The sequence below is a fragment of the Emydura macquarii genome, unplaced genomic scaffold (assembly GCF_026122565.2).
Source record: "Emydura macquarii macquarii isolate MOO-44397 ecotype Brisbane River unplaced genomic scaffold, CSIRO-AGI_Emac_v2 contig_1348, whole genome shotgun sequence".
NCBI lineage: Eukaryota > Metazoa > Chordata > Testudines > Chelidae > Emydura > Emydura macquarii.
The window spans coordinates 1,382,699-1,405,258 of record NW_027131485.1 but is presented as its reverse complement, the minus strand read 5'-3'; the positions used below and the strand labels follow the sequence as shown (position 1 = coordinate 1,405,258).

General features: G+C 40.8%; 1 protein-coding gene across 3 annotated transcripts in view; it reads left to right on the top strand.

The window, feature by feature from the left end:
- EIF3B (eukaryotic translation initiation factor 3 subunit B) overlaps positions 1 to 21,722 on the top strand; it is a 29,768-nt gene extending 8,046 nt beyond the window's left edge. For all 3 annotated transcript variants that reach the window (XM_067550846.1, XM_067550847.1, XM_067550845.1), the window contains 18 exons: positions 2,278 to 2,470; positions 3,594 to 3,713; positions 3,822 to 3,879; positions 4,585 to 4,713; positions 5,903 to 6,060; positions 7,433 to 7,564; positions 7,665 to 7,731; positions 8,343 to 8,389; positions 10,780 to 10,990; positions 11,621 to 11,693; positions 12,551 to 12,673; positions 13,666 to 13,744; positions 16,190 to 16,328; positions 16,952 to 17,077; positions 17,638 to 17,715; positions 18,314 to 18,422; positions 18,895 to 19,013; positions 21,165 to 21,722. In XM_067550846.1, the coding sequence (XP_067406947.1) occupies positions 2,278 to 2,470; positions 3,594 to 3,713; positions 3,822 to 3,879; positions 4,585 to 4,713; positions 5,903 to 6,060; positions 7,433 to 7,564; positions 7,665 to 7,731; positions 8,343 to 8,389; positions 10,780 to 10,990; positions 11,621 to 11,693; positions 12,551 to 12,673; positions 13,666 to 13,744; positions 16,190 to 16,328; positions 16,952 to 17,077; positions 17,638 to 17,715; positions 18,314 to 18,422; positions 18,895 to 18,998 (1,946 nt within the window). In that variant the 3' untranslated portion in view covers positions 18,999 to 19,013; positions 21,165 to 21,722. The remainder of the gene's footprint in view (positions 1 to 2,277; positions 2,471 to 3,593; positions 3,714 to 3,821; positions 3,880 to 4,584; positions 4,714 to 5,902; positions 6,061 to 7,432; positions 7,565 to 7,664; positions 7,732 to 8,342; positions 8,390 to 10,779; positions 10,991 to 11,620; positions 11,694 to 12,550; positions 12,674 to 13,665; positions 13,745 to 16,189; positions 16,329 to 16,951; positions 17,078 to 17,637; positions 17,716 to 18,313; positions 18,423 to 18,894; positions 19,014 to 21,164) is intronic.
- Positions 21,723 to 22,560: the final 838 nt, after the last annotated feature.

Below are 22,560 nucleotides of genomic sequence, written 5' to 3'. Positions count from 1 at the left end.
CTTCTTGCATCATAAGGAAGCAAAAAAATAACTTGCATTTATCTAACCATTGTAGTAATACTGTGGTGCTCAAACAGTATGCCAAAAACTGTATAGTAACTGTCAGTTCTGTGTGATCTTGGTAATGTTATGCATAAACCTGAACAGTTTGGAGTAAACTTAATAGGGTTAATAAACAACTTTATTTTATATTCACTGAGTTAAAAATAACACAAGACCTAATTTTCTGTTTTCTGATGGGTTGACATTGAGTAAGCATTTATCAATGACAGGTATTTTCCAACGCTGTCCTCTTTTCTTTCCCAGTTTCAACCTCTGGGTAAAGAATTAGAAAATTCTGATCACATCAGTTACTAGACAGCTGGCAAAAACTGGTGATTAAAGGTATAAGCACTTCCATCACCTGGTAACATTTTCTGGTATTTAAGTGTTTTCATAGTGCTTAATAAATCTTCCTGATCTGTGAACGCTGTCTACACAATCTGACTCCAGCCTTTGTATTTAAATTACATTTCAAAAGTGAAGTGACATCTGTCTCTCTTCTGTATCAGCTATATTTTTTTATTTGTGTTTTTGCAATGATTCATCCATTCTTTTTCTTTTGGAAATTACAGGCATAAATTGATTGAATTCAGATAATCTTCTGAGTATCTGAAGGGACCAGGACTGTCGGAATTATTTCTGCTTTGCTGGTGTCTCCAGATCTCCTTTTCCTACCCCTATTTAGTCTCTTTATCAATAGATTTTCTGTTCCAGTCAGTCAGTTAGCATGTACCCTAAACAAGAAGCCTTGGTAAAACTCAGGCAGATCCACCCCCTGTTTCTGATGCAGGTATGTTTCAGTCTTACAGTATAACGAGAGGTAATGGGATGCACTGATTGTAAATCCTAGGGGCTTTGCTAGGTACAGCAGATATCAGGTTGGCACTCTAGTTCTTGTTTCTTCACATATCCAGGTGATGTCATTTCAATTAATGGATCTGATGTCCATGCATGTTTTAGTACTGACTGTGGGGCCTAGTTTGAAGTCTGTCAATTTCTCATATTGGGAGACTTTTACTAGACACTCCTTGAGTTGGAGATATGCAGGTCAGATTCCTGGGTTATTTGAAATGGAAATTTACATAATTGCAATGTTGTTGAGGCTCTGAGATATGCATATAAAAGTTATGGCTCCCAGAGGAATTGTAGCTCTGGTACGTTGCACATGCATAGTGTTTATGCCTTTTAATATGTATGTATGTGAGAAAATGGAGGATTGGAATTGAAGTCCGTTATAGCTTGAACTACTACTGTCTACCTAGTGAAAACTAAATTTGTAGTGTCCAAGCCATAATTCTGGAGGAACCATACTCCTGAATTTCCTGAGTTGTGTGTATGCGAAACCTCAACCATAATATTATAGTAAGATTATTTTGCTTTTAACTTGCTCTTCCAAATAGAAACTTGAAGCACAGACTCATCATATTATCCTACCAACTAAGTTCTTTCTGAGACAATATAAAGGGTGTTGTAGGTGAGGGGGTAGGAGGGCTTGCAAGATATGGATGACTTGTCAGAATGTGAAGAGGGTTGAGGGGAAACATTCAGTTGCCACATGCTTAAAATGGCTTAACAAATCTTCCTCACTTCCAAAAAGTGAAGTTGTTCAATTAGAGGCTTAGAAAGAGCATGGCTTCCCAACCATAATTATAGTGATGCTACAACATATAGAGCTTCCAATGGAGAATCATGCTAAGGCTTCTTTGATGTGGGAGAGAGGTTGGTGTTAAAATTCTTTGTTGACGTCAGCAGATATTGAATACTGTCACCAAACCCACATTGAACTAAGCGTCCAAGGGCATGGGTAATTCTTGTAGTGCTCTGATTCATGAGCAATTTAGAGGACTTTGTATGCCAAATTTCCACTCCCCTAGTAGTAGCCTGCTGCGATTTCAAATGTCAACACTTTATATTTAAAGACATCTTTCCTAGGGAAATAGACAATGGAACATGGTGTCTCATGTCAAGCTAGCATCTGTGATCTTCAGGAAATTGTGCCCTATAGCAAGCAAATTCTAGTAGATGGCAACAGTGTAATAAAATGGGGGTGGAGGGGGGTCACATTTTAGTAAAGTCAGTCAAACTCAGTGTTCCACATAGCTTTCACTTACTCCCAAACTTTTTAAAAATGTTTGAAAAGGGTGTGGGTAACTAGCTATTGAATTCTCTTCTTTCCTCCCTTCCCCATTCACTGCGGAGATTGGTGCTGAGTTTTTTCCTTCTTTCTCTTTGCAGAATTACTTGGTGATGTGCTAAAAGACCAGCCACAGGAGGCAGATGGAATTGATTCAGTAATTGTAGTGGATAATGTTCCCCAGGTTGGACCAGACCGTCTTGAGAAACTGAAGAATGTTATCCACAAAATCTTTTCCAAGTTTGGGAAAATTACTAATGAATTTTACCCAGAAGCAGATGGGAAGACAAAGGGGTGAGTAAAGAGAACTCCTGCTAGAAATGGGATTGAGACATTGCTCAGGTTAATCTTGGAATGCTAATAGACATTTGTGGGCTAAAATTCTGACGCTGACATAACAGAATGTAACAGAAGGGGGTGATATACATAGAGCCACTCTGGCATGCTATCTCAGTGATATAGACAGAAAATCCTCAGGCCGCTGAAGGGCGTAATGGTTTCCTAGACTACAGTTATACAGAAGAATAGTTGTTGTCATGTTGAATAAATGGGTAACAAACGTCTTGGGTTTAGAGGAAGGAAATTACAGGCTTTGGTGTGTGTTTTTGTTTTTTCCCCAGTCCTGAGTTACTTTCTATTTTTTCTCTTCTGATTATCACTATCCCGGTTATCTGATGCATGAGACTGTTAAAGTGGCTGGGGAGTAGCATATTTCTCTTTGTGGGCAGGGATTAGAGAATGTAGAGACCAAATAATTTATTGTCAAATTGTTCAGTATATGCTTCCTGTAGTTGTAAGAGTGGAATAATTTCCTTGACTGGAGGGCCTTCAATTTAGTCAGGATCAACTTTACGAAACAAATCCAGGTACCTTGAAAATCACTTTGTGAGATAGTAGTAGAATTCGTGTCCTCTGTATCATGAATTCAGGCTTCTTCTGTGTTATGGTCTGGACTCCACTTGGAGGGGAGGAGTCTGATTTAAATGGAGAGTAGTAGGTAGTGTTTTGAGGGCCCAGAACCTATGAATGAAAACTTTTGTGTAGCATGCTGAGTTTGCTCACTTTTCAGACATGTCGTGCCATTCTGTTGGGAAGAGCTGCTTACCCTTCACCTGACAGTAGCTCTTATTGCAGTTCTGCTCTGTGAGATTATATCTCCATAATCTGTTCCACCCAGTTTCAAGAAGGCAGAGAAAAATTTGACCCAAGTAATGTACGGTTGGCTAAGAAAAGTACTTATATGAGCAAAGTGAAGATTAATTGCCTTCTCCTGTACCTGATTCAGTGGTGGAAATGGCCACTTCTTCAATCTTGACTTCTGGACTGAGTACCAGCCTTTCATTTCATTCACCCACTGTGTGGCTGATGCTGACTACAGGTGCCTGTTAGGTAACTACATTTATCTCATTTATCTTAGGTATATTTTCCTGGAGTACATGTCCCCAGCACATGCAGCAGATGCTGTGAAAAATGCAGATGGATACAAGTTGGACAAGCAGCACACTTTCAGAGTCAACCTTTTTACAGACTTTGACAAGTGAGTGCAGCCATCATGTTCTCTCCTTTATTCTTAAAGACCATGTTGTAGTCTACTTCTGATCAAATGCATCTGCAATATGTGTAACTGATCAAATCATTCTTCTAGATACATGACAATCAGTGAAGAATGGGACATCCCAGAGAAACAGCCATTTAAAGACTTGGTAAGTATGTCGTGTGTGTGTGGTTTTTTTGTTTTGGTTTTGTTTTTGGGTTTTTTGTTTTGTTTTTGAAAAATGAAAGGGATATGTTCTGTGAAGCTTTGAATTTATATACTCCACATTGCTATTCTAAAACTCCTTATTGCTGTGGCATTCATACAGAACAAAGCTATTTTGCTTTCAGAATGACTACTGCTACTACTGCTATAATGCCCTTTGCAATAGCAATCCTCGGGCTATAGTGAACGTGGTCCCTGTATCCCACTTCTGGCCCTGGAGCTGCAAGGCCAGGTGGGGCAGAGTGGTCCTCTGGCTCTAGGGCCGCAAGGCCCCCCTCACAATAACAAACCCCTGGCTATACTGAATAAATAGTTTGGATCTCCAGGGATTCGTTATTGTGAGGGTTTACTGTATTTAAGAATTGGCATCTTCCCCTCATGAAGAGGTACAGTTCATCTAAAGAACTTGCCATAGTTCTTGAGCAAAGGGAAATGGGGTCCTGATATTTCAAATTTGTGAATGTGTTTTTTCCAAAGTTGAAGACAAAATAACTAGAGAATTAAATTTCTGAAAGCTATAGTTAAATAACTTGTGGCTTGTAGTTATCTTTGGCTTTTTTGCATGTGCTCATAAAGTTGAATTGTCCTTCTGGAGCATGAATATCCTATTTCTGGAAATTGGCTTCCTTAACTCCTGACTTTCTTTTAGGGGAATCTTCGCTACTGGTTGGAGGACCCAGACTGTAGGGATCAATACAGTGTGATTTTTGAGTCAGGAGATCGCACTTGCATCTATTGGAATGATGCAAAGGAACCAGTCTCAATTGAAGAAAGACCAGTGAGTGTCCCTGAAAGAACTGCTCTATATATATATTCCAAATGCAATATGGTTATTAAGGCTCAGAAAAAATGGTGAACTCAGGAAACAGGCAGTAATGAGATGAAGATCTTGCTCAGTTATTGTGTGCAAGGCTGTGGGGCAGAATAGAGTTGTAACACTCACTCTCTTTAATGAAAACAACTTCTCCATTTTCTGCTGTTCAGAGCACTTTTTTTTTTTTGTTTAACCTTTTACCAGAGATAATGTCATTCATTTAGAGGCAGAGTTGGCTGTTTAGGAAAGGAAATAAAGTTGAATGTGATCTGAGTTGGTCTATTGGCTTTCCTATCTTGCTGTGATTTCAATTAGCCTCCCAATCTGTAAATTAGGAATAATACCCAGACTGAGCTGTTTGGATAGAAAGACCTGTAAGTGCAAAATCAGAGTTTGAGAGTTCTCCACTCCTCAGTGGTGAGTGGGAGTTTACTGCTGTCCAGTGCATGCTCCTTCCAAGCTCCTCTTTAATGTGTCTCTGCTGAGAGAAAGAGCACTGAAGATTTGTGGTAGGCTCAGTGCTGCGGGTAATCCATCACCAGCAGCTCAATGTGTTATCTGCTGTAGAGCCTGGGGAAGGAGACAGTCACAAGATTTTCTGGTGCCAAGGAGCTTATCTGTTGTAGTTAGGGGAAGGCAAGGAATAGAGAAAAATTGATTTGCGGGTGAGGAACAACATTCCAAATAACCAGATGCTTATTAGCCAAGGTTCATATAGAAGATGCCCTTTCCCCTCACCCTAGGTGAAATTCAGGAGCAATGTCTTGTTAGGAAGATTAGAACACGCCCTTCCCAGTAGTCAGAGAACAAGTGGCATGCTGAGCTTCTCACTAGCATTGGGCATTGCTGAAGGCTTACCACCACCATCTGCCTCTGGCTCATTAGTTTTATTCTTCTGATTAGTGAGTGAAATTTGAAGTTTCAATCAAGGCATTTTCCAGGAGACATTCAGACTAAGGAAATAAGAATTACACAAGCTTAAACATGATTGAAGTGCATGTGTGTGTGGCTGCTGGATTACTTTTACCATTATCATTCTAAAATGTTCAGTTTTTAAATGGACTTGCAGAGAGTCTGAAGCTGTAAATTACATATACATTCAGAAGACTCTCAGGAATTCAGATCTGATGTGTGCTGTACATTTTTCCTGCAGCGGTGGACAGAAACCTATGTACGCTGGTCCCCGAAAGGTACTTACCTGGCTACATTCCATCAGAGAGGCATTGCTCTATGGGGAGGAGAGAAGTTCAAACAGATTCAGAGGTTCAGTCACCAGGGTGTACAGCTTATCGACTTCTCACCATGTGAAAGGTATGGTATAAAAGCAGTTTGAGATCATGCCGTAGGGAACAGAAGTATGAAGCGTGTTGGTTCTGCCTTACCTACTTTGCTTAGGTATCATGGGTTTTCAGTCTTCATTTCTCTGCTCTTTGGAATTGGTGCCTTTTTGCATTTCATGTTTTTAGAATGTTTATATATAATCCTAATTCTATTTGACAAGGCATGCTGCTTTTTAAGTAGGAAAAAGTATTTAAAGAACATACTGTAGGACCATTACTCCAGACTATTTAATAATCTTCCCGATTAACTTAAAAGGCAGTCTGTCCGGTACAAGCACCTTAACGCGTACACAGATGGTATCTTTGAACTCAATAAGTAATGCCTACGCATTGGGTTATGGTCTTTCAACAGAGTATTCAGTTTATCTGCATCTTCAAGGGTTGTAATTTTTAGATGAATAACTCTTTATGCTTTTTGTTTTATGACAGCATCCATGGAGATTGTCAGGCACACGGTCTTGTGAAAGCTTCACCTACTTTTATGTCTTGTGAAGCTTAAGCTTCTGTCTTGGTTTTTATGAATGGAAAGACTGACTTGTTGGGAGTAATTTGGTTTTAGCTTTTTATTGTAGTTGAGATATGTGCTTGGGCTCTTAATAGGAAAATATGGCAGTAAATTCGTCTAATGTTCCTGCCTGAAAGGAGCTCCCATCTGATAGTCTTGTCTCTAGGCCATTGTGTTTTATACTGTGTATCCCTCATTAGTTGTCATATAGCAATGATGATGTTTCTCCTTTACAACACCCACGTGTGGTAGGTTTCTTAATTGGGTTGGGTGGCTTTTTGGCCAGATTAATCCAGAGGCAATACCATAATTTGAATGGCCAACGCCACCTCTGATCAGTCTAGGTACTGGAAAGGTGCTGTCTCCTGCTTGGGGACACTGATGTAATTAGACAGTCTATCCAAATGCTGAAAAACTTCATCCCCTCTAGCTGTTGAAAGAGAAGGGGCTCTGTCCTAGTACTTCCAGGCACTCAGTTACTATGGGGATGTGGAGCTGTCAGTACCACAGTAGAACTGCTGGATCATGAGATGGGTGAATAAGGCTCTCCACTACTCTACTCCCAGAGAACCTACTGTCTGTTACTAAGGGGTGTACAAGTGGATATCTGATACTCAAGCCCATTCCCTCACTAGGTTGTGTAGGAGTAGGTTGGAGAAAGGAGGTTGTACTCTACCCCTTCCCCAATTCTGGCAGTGTGTCCTTTTTTCAATGCATGCCTCTTGAGCTTTGCTTAGCTGCTTCTTATCAAAATTAGATAAAAGCATATTTGTGTTGAAATGATAGATTACATCATGTGAAAAGTGAAGCTAGTCATTTTCCCTCTCTTTTTTTGTAGGTACTTAGTGACCTTCAGCCCTTTAATGGACACACAAGATGACCCTCAGGCCATAATAATCTGGGATATCCTAACTGGACAGAAGAAGCGAGGGTTCCACTGTGAAAGTTCTGCCCATTGGCCCATTTTTAAGTAAGTTGGATAACAATAATAGAGGACAGATTACACTAATGACTAGCTTCTTCTTACTAGAGAAATAAAATGATGGATCTAATGACTCTTATTTGTTCAGGTGGAGTCATGATGGTAAATTTTTTGCCCGAATGACATCAGATACCCTCAGCATCTATGAAACACCTGTAAGTGCTTTTTTCATAAAACGTGCATTGTCAGCTGTACCTTTAGTGATTTGTTTTTTTAAACTGCTAAAATTTGCCAAAAAAGACAAGAAACCCACTCTATCTTGTCTTGCTCTTTTCTTGGGCTCCCAACATCCGTGTTCAGTTTTTTTCTTTCTTAGAAAGAATTGCAGGTGAGGAGAGCAATTTAAATTCTTTAAAGAGCCTGGAAAATGCAGCCTTACAGTATAACAGTTGCTTAATACTTCCCAACTCTTGTCAGCAGATCAGTGCCAAAAATCCCCCTTCCTAAATCCATCATTGTAACACTGTTGCTTATAGCCTGCTCTATTTTCCAGTATGCCTCTTCATCCTAATGCATATTTTTTCATTTGTAGGGTTATAGTGACTGGGTGGGTAATGCCAGAATTAGGATTATGGGGATGGATGGCAAGTGTTTTGTGCTATACATCCAGGTTGTGGTGAAATGGGGATATTTCTGTACCTCCTTAAGGATGTTAATTTAAATGTGTTTTGTTGGTGCTTTAAGATGAGGGAGGTGTAGGAGGGCATAGCAGTACTTATCTATGTAATATTTCTAATGTACAAATTCATGATTTTTCTCTTTGTAGTCTATGGGTCTGCTGGACAAGAAAAGTTTGAAAATCACCGGGATAAAGTGAGTTTATTCACTTTTTAAAAAAACTCTGCTTCCTTTTGTTATATTTGTGAGATATTGTTCTGTGTTAAGATTCTAGTATTGTAGAGTTTAAGGCCAGAAGAGTCCATTAGATCATCTAATCTGACCTCTTGTATATTACAAGCCATTGCATTTCACCTAGTTACTCCTGTATTGAGGCCAACAACTTGGGTCTGACTAAAGCATATCCAGAAAGGCATGTAGTCTTGACTTGAAGACATCAAAAGAATCCACTTCCCTTGATAGTTTGTTCCGGTAGTTAATCATCCTCTCCGTCTTTAAAATAAACCATACACATGTCCCTTATTTCTAGTATAAACTTTCTGACTTTAGCTTCAGGCCATGGGTTCGTTAGGCACTTCTTCACTAGATTAAAAAAACCTGTTGGGACCCAGTATTTTCTCCCCATGAAGATATAGTGTAATCAACTTGTTTCTCAAAGATAGACTGAAAGAGCTCAATCTGCTTTTCTCACTATAAGATGTAGTTTTGGGTGGAGAGTGTTAAATCCTGTTTCTCAGAACATCCTGTTTTCTTAAGTCATGGATCATCCTTTCAGCCTATTTGGACTGAAAACTTTGCATTTGTGTAGTGATTACACAATGAAGAATCACTATCTAATCCAGAACCACCTGCTTTCTATATTGGTGGTCAGCAGTAAGAGTAGTTATCTTGTTTTTCACTGGGGAAGATACCTGTGTCAGTGTTAATTGGCTGTCAGTCAACTAGAATATTTTACTCTTCAACACTTAAGCTTTTGGTACAGTAATAGAACTAATACTTTAAAATTTCAATATGATAGCATGTTTTTCTTAATTTTTATGCTTGATGATGATGCTGTTGTGTGTTCTGCAGCTGTGGAGAAAACTACCTATAGGGGAAGAAATAGACATCTTCGTAACTATTTCTCTCTTTCTGTACACTGATCTATAGGTGACAGTTTGTGAACTTTGCAGTGATATTTTGTTTTATATTGGGCCTTGAACAGTCTTACACAAAAGTGCATTATGCATTACCTGCTGGCACTGAGGTAGCTAGGCTTACTATATGCTTCTATATGATTCTCGTCATGATTCCTAAAAAAACTGACCTTTTTCACCTTTCCAGGTTCCAAAGGCTTCTCAGAGAATAGGGATCTCTCTGAAGTACCTTCCTTAACTAGAGAGCCAGAAATCTAAGTGTGACAGATTGTAGGAGAGAATTGTACTTTTAACGGCTTGCCTTTTTGTAACTCATATTATCAGTAGGGTCCTACTAAATTCACAGCTGTGAAAAATGAGTCACAAACCGTGAAATCTGATCTCCCCCATGAAATCTACTGGGGAGGGGAGGGCTGGAGGTGCCCCAGCTAGGGCTCCTATAGTGTGCTGGGCTCCAGCTGCTAGTCTTGGCAGAACTGATAAGGGGGCAGGATTTCCTCTGGTCCTGCAGAGGCCACTCCCCTGGATCCAGCCTTCCACTTTTATGAAGGTACTGGCATCCTTTCCCCCAGCCCTGCCTCTCTTGGGCTCCAGTCCAAGTGCTTGGAGGTTAAAGAGGACTTTAGCTGGCTGTGTGTGTGTTGGGGAATACCAACTGGCCATGGGCGGTCACCCACCCGGAAAGCTGGCCCTTGTCTTCCCTTCTCTCTCTCCTCTTCCTCCTCCTTATTCCTCTCCTCCCCCCCCCCCCCCCAAAAAAAAAGTGATGACACTCCCTGCCATACCATGTTACCCTCATGTTTATACTGCCTACTGCTCTCCAGCTGCCCAGCTCTGAAGGCAGCGCCTCCATCACCAGAGCACAGAAATAAGGGTGGCAATACTGCAACCCCTCTCACAACCTTTTTTTGGGTTGGAACCCTCATGGTATAACACCCTGAAATTGCAGATGCTAAATATCTGAAACCATGAAATTGGCGATTTTTTTAAAAGCCTATGACCATGAAATTAACCGAAGTGGATCATGAATTTTGTTGGGCCCGAATTATCAACCTATCTCCCAAATCACTGGGATTCTTCTGTATGAGATGAGGTACTCTTTCTCCTTTTCCTAGATGTGAGTGTATTCCTTCTGCATCGCTCCCTGTCCACCTAGGAGTGGCAAATAAAACTTGGGTTTTCTGTATGGTGTAGGATATTAACTTCAGGGTCACCAAACTGGTCCTGGTAAAGAGTTATTTAATCGTTCTCATAGCACTTTGAATTTAGGATTGGAATTCCTGTCTGTACCCTAGCTTCAGTATCAAGCTACCTGGTAACTGATTGATTGATTCACCCTAACATATCAAATGCAGAACACTGTTCCTTTTGTTGCTTGCAACATGTATTTCACTGACTACTAAATTGGACTTTTTATGACATCCTATGTCCTTTTCTTCAATCCTGTAGGGATTTCTCATGGTCTCCAGGTGGTAACATAATTGCGTTTTGGGTGCCTGAAGACAAAGACATCCCAGCCAGAGTGACACTGATGCAACTCCCCTCCAGACAGGAAATCCGTGTGCGGAACCTATTCAATGTGGTGGATTGTAAGCTGCATTGGCAAAAAAATGGAGATTACTTGTGTGTGAAGGTAGACAGGACTCCTAAAGGTACACAGGTATGTGCTTCCTAGATTTGTTCATAAAACTGTGCCTGCTTTGCTTTTAGCATTTCAAAATGGACTGATAGAAATATGTAAATGAATTGGTGTCAAAACCAGGTTCCCTCTCATTTTTCCAGTTAGTTTTTAAGAGCAATATATGAGCTGCTATGGTCATTTAATGAGCCTTGGACTTGACATCAATATCCCTCAGGGTTCTGCAAGATGGGTAAAAGTATGTCTGTTTGTCTTATTTCTGAAGCACCTGGGGACAGACCCCCTTCTTTCCACATTTGTTGTATTTAATGGTTATAGCTGGTTTTGGTTCCACAAATCATGCTGCATGAACTACCAGATGTTTGCCCTGTTGAAATGCTCTCAATTTCTGCATTGCAAAAAGCCTTTTTTGTTAACGCACAACTTGCTGAAACAGATCCTATTTTAATAAAGGTGCTGTTTAGAAATGAGAAAAAAGTAGTGCTCTGTCCATGCTACCTTCCACTCTCTAAGAAATGATCATCTATACTCTGGTGCTTATATTAAAGTACTAAACCAGGCCAGTTGTATAGTCATCCCCATAGTCCTATATTAAAGTGACTTGCTCTGCAATTACTATACTAAGTACTTGACCTATGTTGACTTTCACAGGGTGTGGTGACCAACTTTGAGATCTTCCGAATGAGAGAGAAGCAGGTCCCTGTGGACGTGGTAGAAATGAAAGGTAAATCCAACTTTTCACATGTCCCTGACTTGGCAGTACAGGCCGTTTTCAGTGGTTTTTCTTACATCCTTGTGCTATGTGCCCAGCACTTACTAGGCTCTAAATATGCTAGCCTAGTGGGTTGTTCTTGCTTTTTTTTTTAAATGGGAACTTGGGTGGGGATTTTTTTTCTCATGGAAAACTAGTGTCTTGTCTTTTCAGATACTTTTTAAGCTTGTAGCTGAGTTTTTTAGATACCTTATTTCAATCACTATGGAAGCATTTTGGGGTGTCATGTCCTTCCCTAGAGATAAATGTGTTAGCTATTTTGCTGATGTTGTGTATTTATACATACAGTATTTATCAGTGAATAAACTGACAAAATACTTTAGTGTAAAATGCTACAACTAATGGCTCTTAACAGATGAAGGACTCGTCTTTTTTTTTCTCTTGGCCCAGCTATTTCTGAATCTAAAAAGATTGTCTGGCAGACTGTTTTCTGCTTCAGGTGCTGTAGCTTAACAACAAAAGAGAAGCTTCCTTAGTGGGAGACTGATGATTAAGTTTGATGTTTACCTTTCTGTCTGAGGAGATTCTGTACCAGGCTGGAGAAAAGCTGGGGTAGGTGATTGTGATCACCCCATAAGTATTTATCCTCTGCATTTGTCTGGTTAGCTCACTAGAAGCAAAGCAGCAGTAGAAATCTTGATACCAAATTGCTCATCATAATGGATGTTCTCTTTAGCATCCAAGATTTCTTCAGTCCTGTATACAGTAACTGCTTGGAATTGAAACTGTAGAGAGTGACTGACTTAAGTCAAGAATTTTGTCTTTGTACAATGTTATTGGGTTTTGACATTTCTTTACATCTGTTGCAGAAAGTATCATAGCTTTTGCCTGGGAACCAAATGGAAGCAAGTTTGCTGTGTTGCATGGAGAACCTCCCCGAATTTCTGTTTCCTTTTATCATGTCAAAAGCAATGGGAAAATAGAGCTCATCAGTAAGTGGAGTTGACAGCAGGAGTACAAATGTAGTAATCTAGGCATTAAGCACTCTACGTGGTGGCAGCAACTTGTTTACCCCATAGATGTTTTACAGTTGCTTTTTCATAGAAGACAGTGTAGGTCGCTTCTCGGCCCTGGCAGAGGGCACAGGAGGGAACATGTCTGAAACATGCTGCACTCCAGCTGTCTTGGGTTGGGAGAACCAGCCCCTAGAGAGGGGGTGCCAACTCATTCTGTAGTGAGGGCTATTTTACCCTTTTACTCTCTGTGGATTGGGAATGAAAGGTTCATTGGCAAGATATTAATCTTGTGGCATTGCCTGACTGCAGAACATGCCCCTTTTGCAGGCAAAGTTAAATACCACATTTAAAGTAGAGTAAGCATTACTGTGAAAAGGCAAAAAGAACATTTTTGAAACTTCCTTTCCTCGCTCCATTAATTCACCTTTTGTACACTTTGAGCTCAACACTAGGGATTTCCTCTTTCTCCAGTTGGGCATTCTCCCTCTCTCCATCCCCCATTTTAGTAGAAGAGCACCTTCTATTGATTTTTAACTTAAGTCAGTAAGGAATCAGTTTAAACAGAATTGTTAAAAGGCACTCATGCCAAAAGAAGAATCCACACAAGGGGTTGCACCAATTTAACCACGTGTGTTTCTAAACAGATTTTAGTTAAATTGGTGCAACTTGTGTGTTGATAAGGCTTTGGGGATTCCTGATTCCTCCTGCCGGCACATACACCTTTTTGAATATTCTGATCATCCCATTGTCTTCAGTTTGATCAGTGAAAGTAGATCCAAATTAGGTTTCATTCTGAAAATACTATTATAGTAGACTCGTTACTTGTCAGTTGCAGAGCTCAGAGGTGCCTTTTTGAGGACTCTGTGGAATGTGTCAGTGTGATTGATTGCTGCTAAGCTTCTTGATGCTATCGAGTGGAGACTTGTATCACTTTTATATTGGCATAAATGCAAGTTCTTTCTTTTCAGAAATGTTTGACAAGCAGCAGGCAAACACGATATTCTGGAGTCCCCAAGGGCAGTTTGTAGTGTTGGCTGGCCTGAGAAGGTGGGTATCACTGCTTGTCAATCTGTGATAACTCATTTTAAGTCAGTGTAATGCTCTCAAAGAGCTTTAAAAAAGGTCTATATCACACCTTACTATGTAAAGACATCTGTAAGACAGATAGCCCAAATCTTATCCATCTGTCAATTCTCTGGTAGAAAACCTGCTTGTATTAAGAGGATTATCTTTGTTTGTTTGGAAGAATATCTCTGCCAATTGGCCTCTCCAAGGTCTACACGGATTTTAATTTGTTTGCAAATGATAGGTAAATTTCTCTTCAAGAAAAACTCAGTTTGTAACTTCTGTGCATTTTCATATGCATCTTGCCCTCTTCTGCCTTAAATTTAATTTCCTGAAGTAGCCAGTCTCCTTATAGCAAAGGTATTCAGTTCAGGAGATAACACCTCTTGTTCTGTGGCTAGAAGAAAGTCCAACTTTTACAGTGTCTGTAAAAACTATTAATGTGTTTATATTGGCTATCTCTTCTGCCATCAATCAGATGAGGAATGAGGCTATTCTAATCTCGCCAACCATGTTGTTCTCTTGGCTAAGTTTAGAATGCATTTTATCTGTTTACTTCCTTAGTCTAAATATAAAGATGTATTTATCAAGGGAACCCTTAAGATTTCTCCCCCAGGCAGCAATACAAGAATTTCCATAATCTCAGGTAAAATCATAACTGGGGGCTTTTTCTGGCTTAAGTAAATTCACTACCAAATTCATAGTTCAGTTTGTTAAATGTCATGGTCATAGCATTTTAAAAATCTTGAATTTCACAGTTAGATATTTAAATCTTAAATTTCATAGTGTTGTCACAAATCATGAATATGTAGAGCCCTGCAAATCCTCAGATATCCACGGACCATTTTTGTGGATCACGGCTTGGGTTCAGATACACATTTTTGTATCTGTGTAGGGCTGTGCAGTACGTACTCACCTGAATGGGGAGGGGCTGTTACCCAGCCCTGAGGCTCCAGCTCTGCCTCTGAATCACTGGGCAGTGGGCTGGGATATGTGGCAATAGCCCACTGTGCATTCTGGGAGTTGTAGTCCACAGCTTGCTCTGATGGACAACTCGTAGAAGGGAAGTGCGCCTGTGTGTTCCTGTGCAGTAAGCCAAGCATCATTTTGAAAGAGGCATCTTTATTTTAAATTAGCAAGTGGCAACAGCAGGCACAGTGAGCAGAGTAGTTGTCACCGCTGTCTCTTCCAGCCGGATCTGTGTGCCTTAGAGCCGCTGTGGCTATATGGGGTGTTTGAGCTCCCCACTGGGAGAATGGCACTGCACATGAGGGCCCAGGATGTAGCCTCCCTGCCCAGAGTGGGGGTGGAGCGGGCAGCAGAGCCAGAGGGGTCTCAGGAGAAGTGTGAGGCAGTTGGGGGTCAGTGGCTTGGCACAGCCCACTGGTGCCTGGTGACATGTGGTGATGGTGACCTGTAGTAGACCACTGCAAATCTGCAGATATCCATATCTGCGGGTAGCGCGGACAAATTTTGTGGATGGACTGCAAATACAAATGTTGTATCTGCATACGGCTCTATGAATATGTATTTCAAAATATAAATGTTAAACCCTTAAGTCAGTGTTTCTCAACATTGGGATCCTGACCCAAAAGGGGGTTGAAAGGGTATTGTGTGCGGGGGCGGGGGTCATGGTATTGCCACTGTTCTGCGCTGTCTTCAGAGCAGGGCAGCTGGAGAGCGGGAGCCCCGCTCTGAAGGCAGCATTGCTGCCAGCAGCAGCACAGAAGTGGGGATGGCATGGTATGGTATTGCCACCCTTACGTCTCTGCAGCTGCTGGCGGTGGTGCAGAAGGGTGGCCATGCTATACCATGCCACCCTTGCTTCTGTGCTGCTGCTGGCACCAAGTTATGCATGCACTTGGGGTACAGCCAGATTTCACAATCATGGTGTAAACATGGTAATTTCCGTAGCAAAGACAAAAAATAGATTTTTGAATGAGAAGCAGGGCTTGAGTACTCAGACTTTCTGAGTACTACTGAGCTTTACACATTAATGGAAAAGCCCTGCTTCTCATTCAAAAATCTATTTTTTTTGTCTTTGCTACAGAAATTACCATGTTTACACCATGATTGTGAAATTTGGCTGTACCCCAAGTGCATGCATAACTTGGTTCTTTATGACTTTGAAGGAAAAAAACATGTTAAGGAACTTTTTAAGCCTAGAGGGATACAAGGGTTAAAACTATTCTCCATTATTTGTCCACAAAAATATGAAGAAACAGGTGTGATTAAAAACCCTTGATTAACTTTTTTTTCATTGTTTTGAAATGGGTTACCTTGTTAGAATAGATGGGCTTTTGTGGGGTGAGCTCATAAAGAATGTCACCTCTAGAATGATCTTTGGAGGGGAAGAGGGGTGGAAAGACTAAAGAGGGAAGTGTCCATGGACAGGAATTACTTTTCCTTGTTTGTTTGTCTTTGCAGTATGAACGGTGCCTTAACATTTGTTGATACATCAGACTGCACCATGATGAATATTGCTGAACACTATACAGCCTCAGATGTAGAGTGGGATCCTACAGGCAGATATGTTGTGACATCTGTATCCTGGTGGAGCCACAAGGTACTAAAGTTTCTAAAGTGTTGTCTGTATTTAAGAGGGTCAATCTGACTTTTCCTACGTTAACTACAAAATAAAGATACATAGCATTGCTTAAATCTATCAGTGGGTCATAGCTGCTGGTGTAATCTCTTACATGCCTATTTCACATACCAACTCATTGCTCTCCTTTGTCAGTGAACTACTTCCATGTAGTTCCAATCAGTGTACTCTCTATTCTCTGGGAAAAATATAAGCGTTTTAGTCTTTGGGATTAGTTCAGGAGCTTTGTTGCTGCAGTTCAGATATCTTGGAGGGGCTGGTGGATGTCTTGGTTCCATGTTCATGGGGCTATGGGATACCTCTGCTATAGATACATTATTGGTGCTTTCAATTTGAAGTAGTGTGGCTTTTTCTTTTTTTGAGGAAAGTTTCTTCAGCTTAACGTTAAAATAATTTTAAAACTCACACCTACCCCAAGCAGAGTGTTCACCCTGAAAAGATAGATGTTCCAGAGACTGTCCCACTAGGGACTTTCCTGTTGCTATTGATTTTTCTATGGAATGCATTCAGATCTATGGCAGTGGCATAGTACTGCAAAGCTCTTAGATCGACATGAGTTAGATTTCTCACTTACTGTTTTCCAGGTGGACAATGCCTACTGGCTGTGGACCTTCCAAGGTCGTCTTCTCCAGAAAAACAATAAAGACCGGTTCTGCCAGCTGCTGTGGAGACCACGACCTCCAACCCTGCTCAGCCAGGACCAGATAAAGGTATTGTATCTCCGTTTAACTCTTCTGGTTTGGGCATTAGCGTAGAGACTTCGAGTGGTCTAGTCATGAGGGTGTGACTTGGAAACTGGGGAATGGAAAACTGTTGTGAAGTTGTCTCTCTGCATAGTGGCAAGGCAATCTGAGAGCTGTTCACAAATTCATTGGGGGAATCTGTATGTTGAAATGGTTCTGTGTATTAACAATGCTGGCAGTTTGAGTTGTCACTATTCCCATCACAAACTTGGTTTTGGTAGAGGTATCTCTGAGGAAACTAGAAGGAAAGTTAATAGGAGCAGTGAGGACTGTCGAAAATTTGGGTAATGAGCAGAATTTGGCTATCCAAACTCTATTGGCTGTCTAGGTACAGAAAAAACGGAAGGTATCTATAGATCTAAGCAAGGAAGAAAAACTATATAAATGACAGGGGAAAGGGGATTTTTTTTTTATAGACATAAGTAAACTTGCAAAAATGCTGTGTATGCCTAGGCTTGCCTGAAGTGGCACCTTCTTGTACAATATAGTGGTCTCTAGTCCTGGTTGACACACATTCTCTGTTACAGCAAATTAAGAAGGACCTGAAGAGATACTCCAAGATTTTTGAACAGAAGGATCGTCTAAGCCAATCCAAAGCCTCAAAGGTAAGAAGCTTCTGAGACACAATGAATCGGTGAAAGGCAGCTGATGAACTTGTAACCCATGCTATCTTTGCATGTCTTTGTCTCACTTTACTGACTGGGCCATATAGAGTTTTGAGTCTGCTGTTGCCTCCAAGTTAATAGACCATGTCTCTTCTGCTCGAGATCATTGTGTTTTCGATCCAGGTGTCCTAGGTTCAGTCCCCAGATGACCTAGCCAGGAACATTATGAACTCAAGCATAAGTATATATGTAGGGAAGGCAGTAAGGCAGATTCTTCACTTGCAGAACTGAGACATAGTGGTACTGGTATATATTGGAGGAGGAATCAGGAAGAACTTTTGTTGAGTTAAGCAAAGATACTTGGGTAATCTAGGCTGATACATGTGGTGGGTTCCTGGTGGCAGCCAGTTTTAGTATAAAAATTTCACAGAAACCACAAACGTAGCTTGTCACACTGGAGAAAAGTCTCAAACACTGACTATCTGGCAGAAGCTGCACTCATAAGAGGAAAGTCCTAGAACACTTCCAAATGCATTCCACAAGGACTTACTGCATTGATGGGTTTATTAACCTTTTTTTTGTTTGTTTGTTTCTGTAGGAGCTCGTAGAAAGAAGACGTACAATGATGGAGGAGTTCAAGAAATACCGCAAGATGGCACAAGAACTATATATGGAACAGAAGAATGAGCGTCTAGAACTGAGAGGAGGTAAACCTTTGCAAAGATGTGGCTTTATCAGTAAATTTTAAAGCACCAACTAAACATCACTCAGGCTATAGAAGCAGTCTTTGGTAGTGTTTCAGTGTTTGGGAATTGAAGACCTCCTCTTTGTGATGGGTTGGGGTCCCTGTTCAACGTTTATTCCCTTCTGCCAAAAATAATACTTGACCCATGTCCTGACAGGTTTGCTCGCTCCCCATCTATTTTCTCTCCCATCCTCTGTTTTTTTTTCTATCTGTTATCTTGAGGTGGTGAATAGGGAGAAGGCTACACTTGCTGCCCAGTGTAGTCGTACTGCTTTGTATGTACTGTGCTGGAAGCCAGTGATGACGCTAAAATGCCTTTTTATTTTAAAGATGCTTCTCTACTGAGTATTTTCCTTGTTAATATATACATTAGGCATTTTTGTCTCCTTGGTGTAGGTAGATATTCATGACTAACGCCTCCTCTCTTTCTCCAGGGGTGGATACAGATGAGCTGGATAGCAATGTAGATGACTGGGAAGAGGAGACAATTGAATTTTTTATCAATGAAGAAATTATTACCATTGCAGAACCAGAGTAGTCCAATAAAGCCGGGGTAAGACAATCTGCTTTTCAGTGGAGAAATATCTTTCCTATCAGCTGTTGCAGATAGCACATCTCCAACCCTCCTAAAAGCACTTTCTGGGAAAGCTAAAGGCTTATAGAGTGCAAAAATGAATGTTTCAATTTCTTTGACTTGGTTTTTGTACTTTGCTGTCAGTCGAAATCTGAATGGCCACTTACGGTGCCAGTGGCCAGAAATGACAGACAAGGGCTTTCTTCAAAGTGAATGGTTAGGTCAGCTTGTGAATCTAACACTTTGCAGAGTATTATGTCCTTCTCTTTTTTGCCAGCGTGATCCTGTCAAAGACTGAGAATCTGAGCCAATCTTGAACATGGTGCATTGCAGGCACTTGATAAAACTGCCTATGCAGCATGAAAAATGTTTATAGGTATGCTAGTGGAAAGGTAAATTTTATGTTCTGTTTACTGGAAGAACTGTAACCTTGAACTGATGTAAACAATGTTCTGATGCACTGTGTAAGGAGGTTTAATTACTGAACACATTTGTTGCATACTCTCAAGTCACTTATTACTTTTAACTCTTTAATAGACCAAAGGTCCCCATGCACTCTGCTACCTCTTCTGAGAAATGCCACTAAATTTCAATACGTAACACACTTGTACTTAGTGTTACTGAAAATTCTTATAATGAACAAGCACTGTTTGAAGCCTGTTTAATCTAGAAGGCTGTTTGCTTTGCTGCATACTCATATATCCCCCAAATATTGGCAATAGGTGTTGCAGATCTAGTTGAACTTTCCCTCTTGGACACTTGCCAGACTACTGTGAAGGGGATATAAACTCTGACTCGCACTGTAAGCATCCAGTGCTCTGTTCAGACTCTATGTCTGGCTTGGTGTCTCTAGGCACATTGTCAGGATGCAGTTCCTCTTTTGAGCACCCCCTCCTGAGAGCCTAGCCCTGGGGACCAATGCTGACCTTTCAGGCTTCCCTGTAACTTAAACGCACCTCTCCCTGAATTCCAGCCATAGTGGGTGCTCTAATTTTGCAGGTTAACTCTTCAGGGGATCAGGAGGTGTAGCACATAACATATAGACTTTGCACATGAGTCAAAAACACAGCTGCTTTTTACTTCAGCGAAAAAGCACAGATCACTTAGAAGATAACACCCTGAATGCAGTACCCTTCGCAGTACCCTTACCTTGAGGGCCATCTGTGTTCAGGTAGGCAGATTTCACTCTTGCCTCATTTGGCTTCTGCGACAGCTTTCCTCAGTTTGAGCTGGTGAAAATGGTCAAAGTCCCTGAATATAGCAGCTCCTGCCCTCTAACTTTTTAGTCTCCTCTGTCAAGTGACCTCTGATCAGCTGCCTCAGGTGATCACAGACCCCTGCACTTTGTTGCCAGGCGACATCTCCCCCAGCAACCCAGTTCTCCTGGGTAGGAGCCAGCCTTTTGTCTCAAGATGCTGGGTTTTTTAATAGAGGACTGTCAGTATTGTTAGACCTGGGCCACGATATCTTGGAATTTCAGCCCAGCATGGAGGTAATAAAAAGATGACAGAAGTCAAAGGGCAGCCCATTCAGAATGGAGTTTACAGATTGATAAAGATACAGAGTTCATAATCTCACAGATTCCCAAAGTCATCACAAGAGAATAGTCCTAGCTGTTGGATCTGAGAAATGTGTATTGTGTTAGAGAGGAAGTATTGTTCAGTGGTTAGGGCAGTAGCCTAGGACTCCAGGGATCTAGATTCAATTCCCTGTACCACCTCAGACTTCTGTGTGACCATGGGCAAGTCACTTACCCTCTTAGTGACTGATTTAAGACAGCAGCAGCAATTTTGCACCCAGCAACCTCATGAGTGTAAGGGATAACACTAAAAACTCACCCATCTAAAAATTCACAAATGGGACTTAAACCCTCTAAAAATGTGTTTAGCTCCAGTGACCAGGGATATCCTCTTGCCAATATCTGGGAGATGTGTGAGAGTGGAGGTAAGAGAGGGGGAGAAGCAGTCTTCTGGATTAAATAGGCTTCAGCTAATGAGTTACTTGGGAAGCACAACAGCAAATGGTAAGTGGAATTCAGTTGTAGAACTGCCTTTCCTTTGTTAGCAGATGAGAGTTCTGAGTTTTTGTGAGAGGCACAGTACTGACTTTCCTTTTTTCCCTTCTTTGCAGCTCCTCCATACCTTGTACTGAAAAGGGGTTCATTTATTTTCAGAAAGCCTACACCATCTTTGGAATTTTTAATCCATATTCTCTCACTCTGGACAGTGAATGCACCAGGTTCTCTCCATTCTGACATATTGTAGTGCCTTTAAACCTACTGTCAGCAGTGGGGATATTGGAAAGGCACTGCTTTTAAATTTTTATCCATTTTTTGGGGCGGGTTGTTTTTCTTTTTAAGTCCACGACCAGTATTTGCTGTCTGACTCCTGTGCAGTGCTTACCAGTTGGCAATTTTCAACTGTTGCCCTTAAGTGAGCATCATCAGGGCACCTTTCAGAGTCTTGCACACTCATGATGCTTCTGTTTGCTGAGGACTCTTTTTCTGTCCTAAGTGCATGGACAGGTGTTTGTTTTGTACGGGGAAAGATCAACAGGAAAACCATTTTTCATATGATGTATGTTAGTGTGCTGAAGCAGCACTACAGTGGGCTGTACCCTCCTCCATTCAGATTGTGACAGGATTCAACAAGTTGAACATGGAAATAAAAGCAGACCTATACTAAAAAATAGCTGTCCGTGTGTTTATCTGTAGAAATCTTCCCTTGAATGGCCAGAGTTGAGCATTATCTGAATGAGTCTCAAGGTTCGAAATTTGCAATGGCATTTGATTTTTTTATCCCAGTTCCTTCATGGCTGCATTGATTTTTATTTAGTCCATGGTGTAATCCATTAGGTGGCAGACCAGCACACGTGTTTAATAACTATAGTGGAATGATTTGAAGATCAGTGGATGAATTTCTGAGACCTCCTTACAAGGTGTAGCTACTAGCAACAGCAGGATTATTGGAAATTTCATGGGTTTTATTTGCAAGCTTTGGCTGAAAATCTGTTCAAAGGAACACTCTTCACGTGCCTTTTGGATATACAAGGGAGCCTATATTCTGATGCCTGGAGCCCCATGCTTTGTGGGGAAGAAAGTACAAGTACTTAACTGGAGCAACTCCTCTTGAGCAAACTTTCCTGCAGCACCAGCAGCAAAACAAAAAATCCTCAAGAATCTAGTTCTTCTGCAGACAAGAGCTCTTAAATGAGCATGTTTTATGGTGAAAATACAAGTCAATAGTGTCAATTTCTTATGCCACCAACTTCTTTTCTTCAGAAAAATATGAAATTAATATTTATATGGGTGAGGTAAGCGGAATTCCGGATACCCACACTGAATGTAGTTAATTAAAATTTTCTAGATAATCCATTACTCATTTACCCCTTAGCCTTATTTTAAAAAAAACTTTTTATAATCTCCCAAAATATTGCAGAATCACTGCTGAAAATATAACTTTGAATCATTACTGAGGAATACTGTAATCTTTTTAAATAAGGGAAGTAGTTTTAATATCACTTCAGT